Genomic DNA, 15,042 nt, shown 5'->3' on the forward strand with positions numbered 1-15,042 from the left:
GTCTCAGCCAGGAGGTTTATAACACATGACCAATGGAAGGAAAAGGATCACCAGGTTCTCTCACAAAATCAGCTTGTGACTGCTGCTTGATCACTGTACTGGGCATGTGAGGCAGTATTTATGTTTGCTAGCAGAATGACTAGGTACTGACTAAACATACTTTGACTCAGCTAAGGTGACTGAGCAGACAGAGAATGAGAACGTGCTGTAGCGCTTGTCACGCAAAGTCTAGCAGGTCTTAATGGGAATTTTTAATTATTTGCTAATATTATTGTTCCCTCAAACATGACTATAGTGCAACTTGTGTCTGATCAAAAATTCTCTCAATTGAATGTGGACTGCAGTAAAACTTGTGTTTTGTAGCTCATGCTGTAGCAAATTGCATTCCAGTCATGGTATAGGAGGCAGTTCTGTACAATCTTAACTGCAGTCCCAGACTTCATTTCACCAGTTACCTTTCTGGTTATTTACCAAAACCTTAGTCTCCAATCTTCCTTAAAGGAAATAGCCTTCCTTGTTTATATTTACTGTGCATCTCTGCCTCTCCTTTTTCTTGCATTGTTTACTGCACTTCTGTGCTCTTTAATGCTAGATGAGAGTTGAGGGATTCCTCACAGATCATTATATATTACACGGTAAGGCTTTTCCAGTCCAAAATAGCTATAGAATAGTTGATAACCACTCTGACTTCCAAATCGCAGTTGACACAAGTTTTTGTATATGGATACCTTTGTCTTAGAAGACAGTTGCTGCAGGGCAGGTCTGGCTCATTCTTTAAAATGAGTTAGTCTTCACTTCAATTCTGCAGTCTCTGCCAGTCATTCCAGATTTGAAAGACAGTGACCCTCCCCTAGCCTTAAACTGCCTTTTCACAGCTAATGCTCTTTCTTGCAAGAAGCTGGATACCCTGCTGTTCAGCTGGTGCATGCGCACTGTGTCATCTGGCAGAGCATGCTGCTGGTGGCATTTGGTGGCAGCAGAAGCTCTGGTAGTTGCTCATTTGTTGCTTTGCAAAAACTTCTGGCACCAAATAAAACATCATGTTCATGGGTATAAGCAATGCAGTGACAGCACCCAGACGTGGAGACACTTATGGTAATACAATTTAGTGATGAGCTTGCCGTGGTATGAAAGTTGCATAGCTGGTACGGGGCAATGCCTGCAGAGTCAAGAGAAGACTTCCTGGGCTGTGGTTTGACTTTCTAGAATACCCAAGTATTTGCATAAAAGCAGTGCACATTCATCCACAGTTAGTCACTTGCTGATGCTACCCATGACCATGCAGCTCATGTGATTGAGTCTAACACCTGTACGGGCACGGACACAATAGCAAGCATGCCAAGTATGGTGAATAATTGATAGTGAGGGTGGACTAAATTGTTCACTTCAATTAAGTTGCATATTGTTGACCTACATAGACATTCCTATAATGTTACTGGTGATGTTATTTTGGGGACCAGACTTGAATTTGCCTTAAATTGCATATTCTGTCACACAGACATATACACATATATTAACATATGTGGTATGTTAATGCATGTATTAGAAGCCAGTAATTTGTTGGCATACAAATCTAGTTGGATTGGAATTGCAAATAGTTTTAGGTTCTATCCCTGTCAGTTCTTTACATACTCTAATCCCCATTTCTTGCTTATTTTTCCTGCTGCAGTTGTTGTGAAGAACACAAAAATAGGGAACCAGTGGTAACATTGATGTTAACAATGCCATCTTGTGACCATAAATCCCCCCTTAACCCCTGACCTTTGCCGCCAGAAGTCCTTCCCCTTTGCCCCTGGAAGTACTCCCTTCAGCAAGGGGTTTTGCCATCTCGGAACCAGAAAAATACCAAATTATATTCTAAAACGCAAACATCTACATCAGAGGTTCTCAATCCCTGGGACAGTCTGCAGCACGGTTGGCTGCTGGTGGCTGCGGACTGGCAAACTGTGGTCCCCCCCAGAACCAGGCAGAGAAGCTGCGGCTCCTTCTGCAGGGCCTGCGACAATGCAGCGTTTGGCCCACCCCTGCCCACCTGGGGAATGAGGGTATCCTTACCTGTCTTCTAGCTGGAAACTCTGGCTGTGGTCCGCTGTGACTGCTGGGCCACAGTTTGCCAGGCTGTGGCATAAAAGCTTTGGGAACCCCGGATGCCAGTATTCATTAATTTGATTTAAAAAACTGTTTTTGTCTTGATTTACCTGTGTTTGTGTAGTGTATATAGAGGTGATTGCACAATAGCTTAAAATGAAGTCTTACTCTTATATGTTGTGTGGGGTGGGTTTAGGTTTGTGGGAGGCTGTGAGTATGTGGGGTGAGAGAGCATGTGGGTGTGTGTGTGGATATGTGGGATGTGGGTGGGTATGGCGTTTGTGTGGGGCGGGGTGCCTGGGGATGAAGGGGGTCTGTGTGCATGGCAGTGCAAAGGGGTGTGGGTACATGTGTATGGCGGGGTGTGTGTGTAGGATTCAGCCTATGAACACACACACACACACACCCCTCTGCCCCTGCCTGCACACAGTCCACCTGCCCCCCATGCACATTTGCACACTATCCCAGTGTGCGCACACCCATAACGGTGCGGTGCTCCCCGTTCGGCCGATGCACCCAGGAGACGCATGGTGCTGGAGCCAGGCGGGGGCAGGAAGGGAGTGAAATGCCTGGGGGTGTGCGGGGCATGGCTGTTCAGTCCTGCTCAGGCTTCCCCTGGGTCCTACTGTCCCTAGCTCCTGTCATCTTTGACAGGCTGCTGGGGCAGATAAATATTAATTTTCTAAATTTTTTAGGTGCCCTGCAGCCTTCATAGAATCGTCTGGCAGGCCGGATATGGCCCACGGGCCGTATTTTGCTTGCCTATGTTTTAAGGTATCGTAAGTGTGTTGCTTTTACTGATAGTGTTCTTTAATTTGTTTGCTTTCTCCTGTGCCAGCAAACATTTGTATGAGAATATTATATTAAGCTAAAAAAGCAGCTTATTATATAATGATTTCTAGGTTATATATAGGGCAGAATTTTCTGAGGTGAATAAATAACTTAAGGTGTATGACACCAACTGTGTTCATTTTCCCTTTTTCGTTAATAATCTAGTTTTGTAGCCCAGACATTCATATGATGTGTTTAAGATCTACTATAGCAAATACAGAAGTTTTTTTTCTTACAGGGTTATACTGATATTTTGATGGGAAGCACACTGACAAAACCAGATTTAAGAACCAGTAATTTTCACAAGATGCTAGCTTATAGTATCTCAGTATCTTCAGACTAAATGTGATGTAATGAGTTTCTAAATTTGAAAATATTCTGCAATAAGACTGATAAAAAAGATATGAAGTGCATATATGGGGCTCAGAGAAACAAAAAAGCCCTCAAATTTACATTAGTTAACAAGATTTTAAAAAGAAAAAACCCAAACCCAAAATATGTCTTTCAAATTTATATTAACGGTCTCAAAAAATTCAAAATATTCCAGTGAAGAACTAAATTGGCTATCGTATTCTCAATCGATACTGATTCAGTTAGTAAACAGAAACCCCCATGATTGTAGCTGGATGGATGACACCAAGTATTCTAGCCTGTGCAGCAGGGCCAACGTGTTACTACATTTATCGCTCAACATGAGCTACCCAATTTATTAATTTAGGATTAGTTTCAAAATAACTGAAACCCATTACTGCTCCATACACTGGTTAAGGGGGGAAAAAGGTCTTCCAATGAGTTAATTTGCATAAGTTTAATATGGTCTGTTCTTTGATCTCTTTAATAGTTGTTTACAGCCTGTGCTTTCAATGCTAATATGGCACCCATAGCTCCTCTGTCAACTGTTGTTGCATATTATTATTATTTAAAATGAAGGGAAAATAACATAAATAATTACAGTTGATGTAGCATAAATATAGTTTAGAATAGAATCTTCCCTGCAAAAATCAGTTTCACTTTCCAGTTACAAGAAAATAGTTATCTATTAGGAATGATTATTATTAGTGCTATTCCAGTTAGAAAATTCTAAGTTAAATATTGAGGTAACACTGTGTCCCCTTGTGTAATTGAAACTGAGAATCTGAATTGTCGCACACAAGAATAGCATTGTTAACACTTAAGCATTATTTCCATTCCAGTGTTATAACATGAATTGTGTGGCACAGTAGGTATGTATTGCGTTTTAAAAATGTGTGTAGGGTACCAAACGGCACTGGAGAACAGAGCAGATCAGTGTAGGAAGGCAAGATTTGTGCAGTTTTGTTTTTTTTATGTAGCTTGGAGCTTAAACCTGCAGAAGGAAGAGGGAGGCCAGAGGAATTCTAAAAAATAGGAGAGAGAAAGGGCAGTGGTTCTGTTACTTCCTGTTTATCCAAATCAAGCCTATTTAGTTCTTTATTTTTAATTCTGCAGTTAGCTAAACTAAAGGAAATTGTTGTCCTTGCCTTAATTCTGCTGTTAACTAAAGAAATAACCCTCCAATCCTTGTCATCTCTTTGTTTATGAGGTTCTTATGGCAGCAGCAGTGGATATTATCTGAATTGACCATATTCACATTTTTCTGCATGCAAATGATAAACCCTTAAGATGGGTTTTAGTTTCACTGCTTCTAACGATAGCTATTTGGCTGACCCAACAGGTTCCTGGGTAGAGTTGCAGATGAATGGCAACGGCAACGGCAATGACAATACAAATGGAAAAAATGGGGGTCTAGAACATGTTCCTTCATCCTCTTCTATCCATAATGGAGACATGGAAAAAATTCTTCTGGATGCCCAGCATGAATCGGGACAAAGTAGTTCAAGGGGCAGTTCCCACTGTGACAGGTAAGGAAATATAGCTCAGTGCTCCCTTTCCTTGATGCCATTAGTACAAATTCCATTTCTGATACTTTATGTAAAGGCTTATGACATGCTATCAGTTTAAACTTCATGAGCCAGCCAAAATGTCCATTTGAAGTGCTTTGATGAATCCTGCATAGAACTAATATTGTTTGAAAAATGTCATTTATTCTCATTAAAATAAAAAAAACCCTTGGAGTAGAAGGGATTGCATCAGTATCAAATTTCATATTGGCATAATTCATGTATTATTTAAAGGAAAAAAAAGCTCTGTTAATGACATGGGGATTACCAGCGCATGATGATTTAAGAGAAACTAAAAGGCAAGAATATGGATCCTATGCCTGAAGGTACTATTCACTAAAATTGTAATAAATCAGTTCTATTAAATATTCATGGTAGATTCCTCCATTATGTTCATGTACTTGACAAACTTCATCTGAATATGTTCCTTGCAGAATGTCCCTGGCCCAAGGAACTGCATGTCCAGGTCCACAGTTCCTGTTTGTCTGGGCTGTCCTACAACTGGGCACTTCTGGCTTCACAGAGTAGTGTCAGGGTCCCAGAGCTCTTTTGGTTTTGGGAAAATTCTGAAATTGTTTTGGTTTGAGTCCTGTTTGGAAAGAAACTGAATTTCAGAAAACCTAAGTTCCCCAGGACCTGGAAATCTGTTTTTTTGTCAGCAGCAGCAAGGTATTACCTCGTCAAAAACATCTTTGCCTTTTGTTTGGAGGGCAGGTTTTTGGAGGAGGCAATGTGCTTGTTGTTGATGTTGAAGAGAAGCTTCTCATCCTTTCTGATTTCTGGAAGGGTAGTCTGGGGGACAGGGAGGGGATAAAACTGAAATAGGAATAAATTGGAAATGTGGGAAGTCTTTGGGCATGAAAGGATTTTTGCTTCTGGCATAATGTATGAAGAATAAGAAACCAATACTTGTTTTTTCATTAGAATAGGCTATTTGTATTGTACAGAATAATAACTTAATTATTTTGCTCTTGCACTAATGTTTCTGGCAAGGATTTTGGGGGGTGATATTTTTTGTTGAACCAACTGCTCGGTGGGGATAAAGTTAGACAAGCTTTTAAATGCTAATGTGTGCGTAACTTAATCCAGTCATATAGCAAAAATGACAGTAATACCCTCACTTTTATCTCTAGTCCTTCACCTCAAGAAGATGGCCAGATCACGTTTGATGTGGAAATGCACACGAGTAAGGACAGTAGTTCTCAGGTACTTTGTCCTGTAATTTCTAAAATGCAAAGTTGAAGTCACAGAACTGCTTATTATAGTAGACAGTTCCCTGTGTAGATGAGCAGAAATTATCAAGGATTGCTGGAAAGCTGCTCTCTTAAGTGAAAGAGAATAATTTAGAGACTTTAAAATTGGCTTCCAGTGATGTATTAATTCAGTAGGAGGGTACAACAATATTCTTGAATTTTAGCTTGACTACTAGTAAACTCCAAATATCTAAAACACTTAGAAATGTCCTTTAGCTCATTTGGATAATCACTGTTTCCCTATAGTTTGGCTATAGGTATGGGAGGGAAATGATCCTCTGGTCGATTACTGTGTCAACGAGTTCTGTGAATCGGTAAAGCTTCTACATACTTAAGATAGTCTGTTATAAGGTTTGTTTGTTTTTGTTGAGTAAAATGTTTCTGCTGGAATGTGGTGTTTTAAGAAAAAAACAATTAAAGAAGGAAAGTAATGTGCTCACTAGCTTTAAGGGGGAAAGAAATATTAAAGTTTTGAGCACTTAAAACCTGAATCAGAAAATGAATTTTATAATCTTATCTCTGTAGAGTAGATACAGTTATCAAGATCCTGTTACAGATTTTGCAGGCAGGTTATTGGAGCTCACATCCTTTTTTTTTTTTGTTTTGGTTTTTAATAACAAATGTGTTGAACAGGTGTGGGACAGACCAGTTTGTTCCTGAAGTTCTTTCATTTTTACCTAAGATTTCAGCAGGCTTGGGTTATCACTGTGTCACTGTGCTCACGTGAGTTTCAGTAACCTCAGTGATATCAAATGGAAGGAAATAAATGCTGAAGTCTAAGTTTGGTCATTTAATGGAATTTGCTGTCTTCAGCAGTACAAGTTGACAGCTGTGCTGCTGGAATGAGGCTGTGCATTTCATTTTGTCAGAGAGGGTGGCCAAACTATTGGACTGCTGCCTCTTGCAGGCCTATAGAGAATCATACCGACCTAAATGAGGTTCTTTGCTTTTGATTCCTCCATTTAGGACTGCCCTTTCCCTATTGTAATTTTGTATCCCTTTTTTCCAGCTAATATAGCTGACCTCCAGGTAAAGTGATCTCACTTTGCTAAAGGCCAAATTTGGGTTGAGGTTCCCACTGAGCTTGGAGGAGAGAGTGGCGTATCCACAAAAGCAGTTCCTTCGGCCATACAAATAGGTGCCCTGTGTATAATGATCTTGCTTCCTGCCAGCCAAAGGAATAGCAACCTGTAGGCTGTATCTTAGCTGGCTTTTCCATATGGTAGGATTTCTGTGTTAATTTACAGTAGCTTAAAGATCCTTATTTGACAGTAGAATTCATCTTAAAGGAATTACTCTTTCACATATTTTTTCTGCAATTTGGGCAGAAATACCGCATTTTAATTGCATTACATCTAAATTAATGTTTGTTGTAATTTTACGGATATTTTTTGTCTAAAACATTTTGTTCAAGACTGGTTTAGTCAAACTCACAGTGAGATCATTCTCTGGCTCATTCTTCAGTGTGAAATACCTGTTTATATATTGTTAAAACATAACTGGCTTATGTGCTTGATAAAAACAACATCGTTAGAGATGCACTGGTCTCAGCAGACTCTGTTGGCATAGTAAAATCCCTTGTAAACATCTCCTTGATGCAAAAATGTCTGTTCAGTCGTCATCTTTCTGTCCCCCATCCTGACCTGTGCGCAAACACCCCAGTAGTTGCAAAACTGCCAACCTCTGCTGCTTAGCATTTCATCACTGCAGTTAATGCTCTTAAACTAATACCACAAGGAACAGCTGATTGAGTGTTGTTACAAGGCATGTCCCATGTATATTTTCAGTCTGAAGAGGAAGCAGTAGAAGGAGAGAAAGAGGTGGAAGTTTTGAAGAAAAGTGCTGACTGGGTATCAGACTGGTCGAGTAGGCCTGAAAACATTCCTCCCAAGTGAGTCGAACTCTTTCTTTAATAAATCTCCTTCTGCGAGAAGGAAAGAAGAATCATGATTCACACGTTACGTGGAAATGTTTTGGCTATCTACGTCAGACTTGGGTGTTCCCTGGGGAGCATAAAATTTATAAAACAAGTGAACAGTGTAAAACCTTAATAGCATAGAATTTAACTCTTTCTTTAATAAATCTCCTTCTGCGAGAAGGAAAGAAGAATCATGATTCACACGTTATGTGGAAATGTTTTGGCTATCTACGTCAGACTTGGGTGTTCCCTGAGGAGCATAAAATTTATAAAACAAGTGAACAGTGTAAAACCTTAATAGCATAGAATTTAACTTTATTAAAACCAATCTCCGTCCACATGAAGTTTTAATATGCAGTTATTTCTTTCCAGTTGCTACTTTACTTGGGAGAGCTGGGTACTTGGACCTGATATTTGTGTGGTTTGTCCATGACTTACTGACTGGTGTGGTTGGGAAAGTCACCTAAACTCTCTCCACCTTGGCTTTGGTATAAGTAAAATATGTATAAAACACCAAACAAGAAACCATGGGATCCTTAAATGCCAGGTGTTTTGCCTGAAGTAGAAGTGCTGTCTGTATCTGGTGGATTTCTGTTTCTCTACTGAAACACAGAAAACCTGAGGCTGTTACTAACAAGTCCTATCCTGAAATTCCCTCTCTCATGCCTGCCTCTCTCTTCAGCTACTGCTCCCTTTGTGTCTGTGCTCCTTGAGTGAGTGATCTCTTTATAATATCTCACACTTTTTCTTGTTCATCCCTTACAATTTAACTGCTTGAAAAGTTTCAATAGAAACTTCTTTGGACTTCTGAAAAATTCTTGTTGATTTTTAAATTTTATTTATTTATTTATTTTCCTTTAGGGAATTTCACTTCAGGCATCCTAAACGCTCAGTATCTTTAAGTATGAGGAAGAGTGGAGCTATGAAGAAAGGTGGCATTTTCTCTGCAGAGTTTCTTAAGGTTTTCATTCCATCTCTGTTCATATCTCATGTTTTGGCTTTGGGCCTAGGGTAAGTGCTCACAGTAGTTCTTAATTTTGCATCCGTCTTTTTGTCTATATGCTTCTGTAGTAGCATTTCTAGTACCTGTTAGAGGAAGAGCATAATAAGAATACTTAGATTATCATGATGCTCAAAGTTTAATTCTGGTACTATATTAAAATGGAGGCAAAACAGTCTTAACAGCACGCAACAAAACTGTCTGTATTTTCTCAGGAGAGAATTTAGAGATTGAGTAGTTATATTTTCAGAATGCACAAAGATCTTTGCAAGGTCAGAGGCCTAGGTTACCTCTGATACTTTATTGAAAATAATCTTTGCGAGGTCCTATGGCATGCACCACTTGTTCTTCCACTCATTCTATTTGGAATTATTAGAGCATAGTGTAATTAAAAGAAAAAGAAACTACACAGAAAAGTGAGTATAACTGTTTGATTCAAGAGCTCTGTTTTTACATCATTGGACAGTGCTCAGTTCTCATATATACAGCACATTTTATTTCAGGCTTCCGCTCATTTTGAGTGGCTAGCAGTGTTATTGTATGTTGGTGCTGAAACTAAAGGTTTGCAAACTTCAGATGGAAAGATGCATGCAGCACTTTGCCTACCTCGCAGAATCAGCAATTGTCTTTTTCAAAGCGCCTAGCAGCGCTGTCAAGGTATTCATAATCGGATGTGAATCCTGGGCATCTTATATTTGTGGCTATCTTATACCTTTTGTGGGGGTGGGGGAAGGCAGAGAATTGTGCTCCCTTTTTTCTTGTATGCAGCCTGAGCAATTTACTTCAATTATTCTTGTCAACTGCCTTGTTTGGTGGAGGTGGGGAGGGTTGTTTGTTTGTTTTTTTCCTTTATTTCTGCTTTTTGGCAAAACTAGCCAAATAGAAAACATAAAGAGAAAATATTTGTCTTGTTGCAAAAATGCATTAAAGATTGTTCGTTTGTTAGACTGGTTTGTTGTTGTAGGCCCCAAACTTAAGTGTTTTAAAGCTTGTTTTGCTTTTCCTGCTTTGCCTGAAGAAGTCAGTACTTCAGCGTTGTTTGTATTATTGTTGTGGTTCGTAGCTTTAGTTTAAGACCAGGAACCCCTGGTGCTCAGTACTATATAAACACAGAACAAACAGAACTTCTTGTCTGGGATTTTCAAATGAGTCTGATGCTGTTAGGCTCTCATCTCCTCCTGAATTTTGATGGGATTAGGGTCTTTGTATCCCTCAGACTCCTTTAAAAAACTCTCCCTTCATTTGGGGTTTCTGTTGCAGTCCTTTTACATATCACACATGAAGTGCTGTGGAAGAATCTCACAAAATGGGAACTTTTGTTTCCAAGGGCAGAATAGGACAGTTGGCTGTGCAAAGACTGTTGTGTAATGGGAAGTATATTTGAAATACAAATAGGCCTTATGTTTTTATTTCAGCATCTACATTGGAAAACGACTGACTACGCCTTCAGCCAGTACTTATTGAGAGACAGAGTGCAAAAGCTGGAAATCCATGTGACCTGTGAAGGTGTTACTGTCACATTTAGTACATTTGAACTTGAGATCATTTTAAGCATGACCCTAACTCCACCCTTTCTTTACATATCCAGGTTCCACTAACTCTTGGAATTCAGTATTGTATTGGAACTCTGTTGAGGTGTTTGCTATTCACCTTCTCCCCCTTCCCCCACCTCTAGGCCTACAAGATGCATCAGAGTTGCCAAACAGAGTTTACAACTGTCTATACATTGCAAGGGCTTTTTTCAATGCAAAATGCCACCAGCAAATTCTCAATTTATCAGTGATGCTGTTTGCCTCCTTTCGTATCACCAAACAGAAATCTGCAATTGTGCATGGTATAGATGTTGACTGTATTATAATGGTGACATTGCCAGTCTCTTCAAAAGAAACTGAAGATTAGATAGTGAGGTGAGGAATTTATTTTTTGAAAACTAAGTTGATTTTGAAGCGAAGGAATTATTGGCAATAAAAATATATTTTAAACCAGCTTTTTAGGCAATTGATTCAATCCCCTGTCTTGATTAATGCCTTTTTAATTTGCCGGAGGCAAAGACTGCACAAAACCAAAAGCAGGATAATAACTAACATTCGTCAGCATACTTTAGTACTAGACAATACTAGATACTTGTTGTAATCTTGTCTTTTCTATGAAGTAGGCTCCTTATTTCTGGTAGGAAAACTTGTCTGATGCCTAGAAAATGTTTTTTAAAAAATTGCATTGTGTGCATGTGGAGAAGCTTTTCTTTTCCTTACCTTTTTCCTTAAGGGAAAATTTTAAATGGAAAGTTTTCCTTTAAAAAGTCATTTTGAATACAAATATTCTAGGTGTATTTAGACTCCATGTAAAAAAGAGATTCTGCTTGTTATGGAACCACTTAGAAATATGAAGATGAAGAAGTTTTGGTAACTATTCAAAGCATTTGACCTGCCTGTTGGGGATGATCTTGCAATTTCGTAAAGGAACATGAGTTGCAAAGCTCTGAAACATTGGCTTCTACAATTGAGTTTTCAATGTTTCCATTCCTCATTGTTTACTGTGTAATCTCCCGTGGGGGTATCCGATATCCTAAGGTCACTAACAATATCTCATATAGCTAAACAGAATTCTCATAAATGTTCAACTTTTATCTTTGGAAACACTCAGCCTTGTCCTCCTTCAGTGACACTTTTTTCAAAATGTGAAGCTTTAGTACCAAATTGTTACAAAGCATTAGGACATACCTGTCCTTAAGTAGATTTTATTGGATTTCAGGACATGTAGCATGGCTCTGAAGGATAGAATACTCTGTTTTATATATAATATATATATATATATATAAAATATGATATAGACTTTAATACTAAGTATTTAGGGAACCAATGTTAATTTTAAAATTAGCAAAAGCTCATTTAAATAGAGAATTCATTAGGCTGCCTTGTAGAAAATGTTCAGAAAACTTGGTTGGCCAATTTGAAAAAAAATGGCTCCCTGTAATTTTTTGCTTGCTTCAGATTTTGAGACTTTACAGCATTGATTATTTGGTATGGCAGTGATCACTTGAAACACTTGAAGCACAGAGGCTAATTCCTAACTGAGGTTTGTTTTAAAAGAGCTGAATTAGAGAAGTTCAGTATGAAATCCATTTCTAAACTGTATTTATTTTTATTCTCTGCTCCTGACTGCCTTTGGAGGAATGTGTCCAGGGTTTAAGCTAGGTATAGGGTGGAAGGGCAATTTAACTATTCTGTTTAGACATCTGCTTTTTAATCACAAATATTAGCACTTGAACTGCCTACAACTGCAAATTTGTTTCAGGCATTAGCTTTCATCCAGAGGTGTGGGGAAGTAATGAGTGTTTTCAGATGGTATTAACCATGTCATTTTAGAGACCTAACTAAAATGGATGGGGGCAAAAATTCTGGCATGCTTTTATCTGTATGAATTATAGCACTGTGTTTTGTATGAAAATTGGAAGAGTGGAAAAATAGATTTATACTAAGTAGGAAATACTTATTTAAAAAAAAAAACTAAAAAATATTCCCCTTTCCAAAATAGATGGTGATTTCATTTAGAGAATACAAGCTTGTGACTAAAGGATAAACCCAGTTCATACAATACTACTTCAAGCAGCTGTGAGATTAAAAATATTTATTGGAAATATTACTGAGAAATGGATACATGATCACTGTAGTGCTTGTTATCATATAATGATACAATGCAGTATTTATTGATACCCTGATATAAGCTTTGGATGAAAGTCTACAATTTACTTAGTTTTACAGTGACAGAAACAGACTGTTGTACACTTTGAAAAGGGGTTTCAACTATTGATAGTTGAAGTTTTGTTAAGATAAATGTTGTTTAAAAAGCTTTATATCTGTTTACAGTTTTGGAAAAAATGCAGGCTTCATTTTTCTTATGTTTAGTGAAAACTGACTTAAAATATTTGTAAATAGGATCAAGCAAAAATGCATAAACTCGCACATTAAAAATGCAGCAGTCTGACTTAACTGCAGCAAATACATATTTACTTGCTGTTTTAAAAGTGAAAACTGAAGACTCTGTTAGAAATTCAAATTTTTTAATTGACACATTTGTTGAAATTAATGGAGTTAACTGAGCCAAAGTGATTATGCATTCTTCATCAAATTAGTTAGCACTTTGTAACATTATATACAGTTTACAGTACATGTATAAGTTGTAGCTACAAACATTTTGTGCCATTAAAGCTCTCTCAAAACCGTGTCTGTCAAATCACTTAATGCCATATCTTTTTTACAGGGAAGTCTGTGGATAAGTTTCTGCTGCTGCTGTTAGTTTATCAACTAATATCTGTGTCCAGGGTTAAATGAACAGAGGTCGACTGGGATAGTGTTTACCAAATTGTTGGTAGAATCATCAGCTTCTTGTGCTGAAATGCATTGCTTTTGTCAGCCATATTTCAGTATTTCCACCTTTTCCTTCTCCTAAATCAGAAAGCAAATATTGCGAAGTGACTACATTTCAGTTGCAGTTGGGGAAGACTTTCTTTTTCATGTCAGTTATATTTCTCTGACCTCTCCCAATTCAGTTTTACACTTGTAAAATAAAGGATTTGGAACAGTTCTTCAGCCCATGTAAATAGTCCTAGTTCCATTGAAGTCAATAAACGACATAAGGATCTGTCCCAATAGAATATTACTTAAAACGTAAGGATATCGGGGCATTGCAGGAAGGGTGAATAGGGATCAACGAAGGAGGAGGGGCAACATCACTTGTTGTAAATGTTAAGAGTAACTTTATTTAAAGTTCTTTGGTCCATTTTACTTCCGTTCAGGTTGTTTCTTTCTTGTTTAAGGACTTACGCATTTTACTTTAGCTCTTCCCTCCCTGGAATCAAAACACATGCAATTCTAGATTTGATTTCTTAAAAACAAGGGCCTACAACCATAAAATGCACATGAGAAAACATATATTGGTTGTATACAGAAGCTGTCTGCATAAGAAGGATAAAACTAAATATATTTCCAGTTGATTAAATAAGCGTTCATACCCTGTGCTGCACATCAACTTGTTCAAATGCAGCTGACTCAGCCAGCTACTTGCAACACTAAATCATGATTAATCTCAACATTTAGGGAAGAGAAGGGGTGTTTTTCCATTAAGCAAAGTAAACATAACCATTAAGTTCCTTGAACTGCAGCCAGAATAGCAAGCTGTGAGGAAACGTGCATTTCCATTCCCTAACCCCTGATAAAAACTTGTGAAAGAATCTGTTTTCACCTTTGTGTCTGATTATTGTTCTAAATCGCAATCTGCAGTCAGTGTTCCATGCATGTGATAAAGGGAAAATAGGTGAACAGATTTTAAGCAACTATTGTGATTGCATAATCTGACCCGATAACTCATGAGCAGAGGGAGGTACTCTGATATTAGCAGAGGCCAACAAGAGCTTATGCATTTCTGATTTAGTTTGTCTATAAGGTGTATCTTTACCCTGCCTCTCCTAACTCATGGCAAAAAAATTTCACCCAGGAATTCCATTAGCGTATCGCTGAGATGCTCAGTCTTCAGTTGATAAAGAAACCACCATGTACCTAGGTATGTTGTTCAAATGGCTAATTCCATTCACCATTACAAGTTGTATTATTTTCAGCCTACCTTCAACTTCAGCTGCTGGAGCTTGTTATACCTTTGTCTGCTGGATGCAACAGCCCTGTATCAGATCCAATCACCTCAACAGATTAAACTAAAGATCAAGCTTTAGTTTAAGGCTGGGTTTTTTTTTTTGTTTGCTTGTTAATTTTTTGGAGCATTCCAAATCTTCCTGCTTTTGATGTACTTTATGTGCCTCTAGTAGCATGGCAGGACGTAGTAATGTTATCGACATACTTGTAATAAAACAACTTCCTTCTGTATCCAAGACAGGATCTTCTTCCAGTTAAGTGAAATCTGACTTTGGCCATTACCAAGATGCTGGTACAGCAAGAATATTTAGTAATTGCTCTGAATAGAGCAGACTTTTTTGCCTATGAAAATTTAATGACAGAAGAGCATCTATTGATTGCTATGCCA

The 15,042-nt window shown here is 38.2% G+C and overlaps 1 protein-coding gene across 1 annotated transcript; it reads left to right on the forward strand.

Moving 5' to 3' along the window:
• The first annotated feature begins 4,579 nt into the window (after positions 1–4,579).
• BNIP3L (BCL2 interacting protein 3 like) lies at positions 4,580–13,233 on the forward strand. Its single transcript, XM_025210139.1, has 5 exons — positions 4,580–4,799; positions 5,972–6,044; positions 7,879–7,982; positions 8,871–9,020; positions 10,425–13,233. Exons 1-5 carry the CDS (start codon positions 4,633–4,635, stop codon positions 10,471–10,473), a joined length of 543 nt encoding a protein of 180 aa, XP_025065924.1. The 5' UTR covers positions 4,580–4,632; the 3' UTR covers positions 10,474–13,233.
• The last annotated feature ends 1,809 nt before the right edge of the window (positions 13,234–15,042 follow it).

Source organism: Alligator sinensis, unplaced genomic scaffold (assembly GCF_000455745.1).
Source record: "Alligator sinensis unplaced genomic scaffold, ASM45574v1 scaffold685_1, whole genome shotgun sequence".
NCBI lineage: Eukaryota > Metazoa > Chordata > Crocodylia > Alligatoridae > Alligator > Alligator sinensis.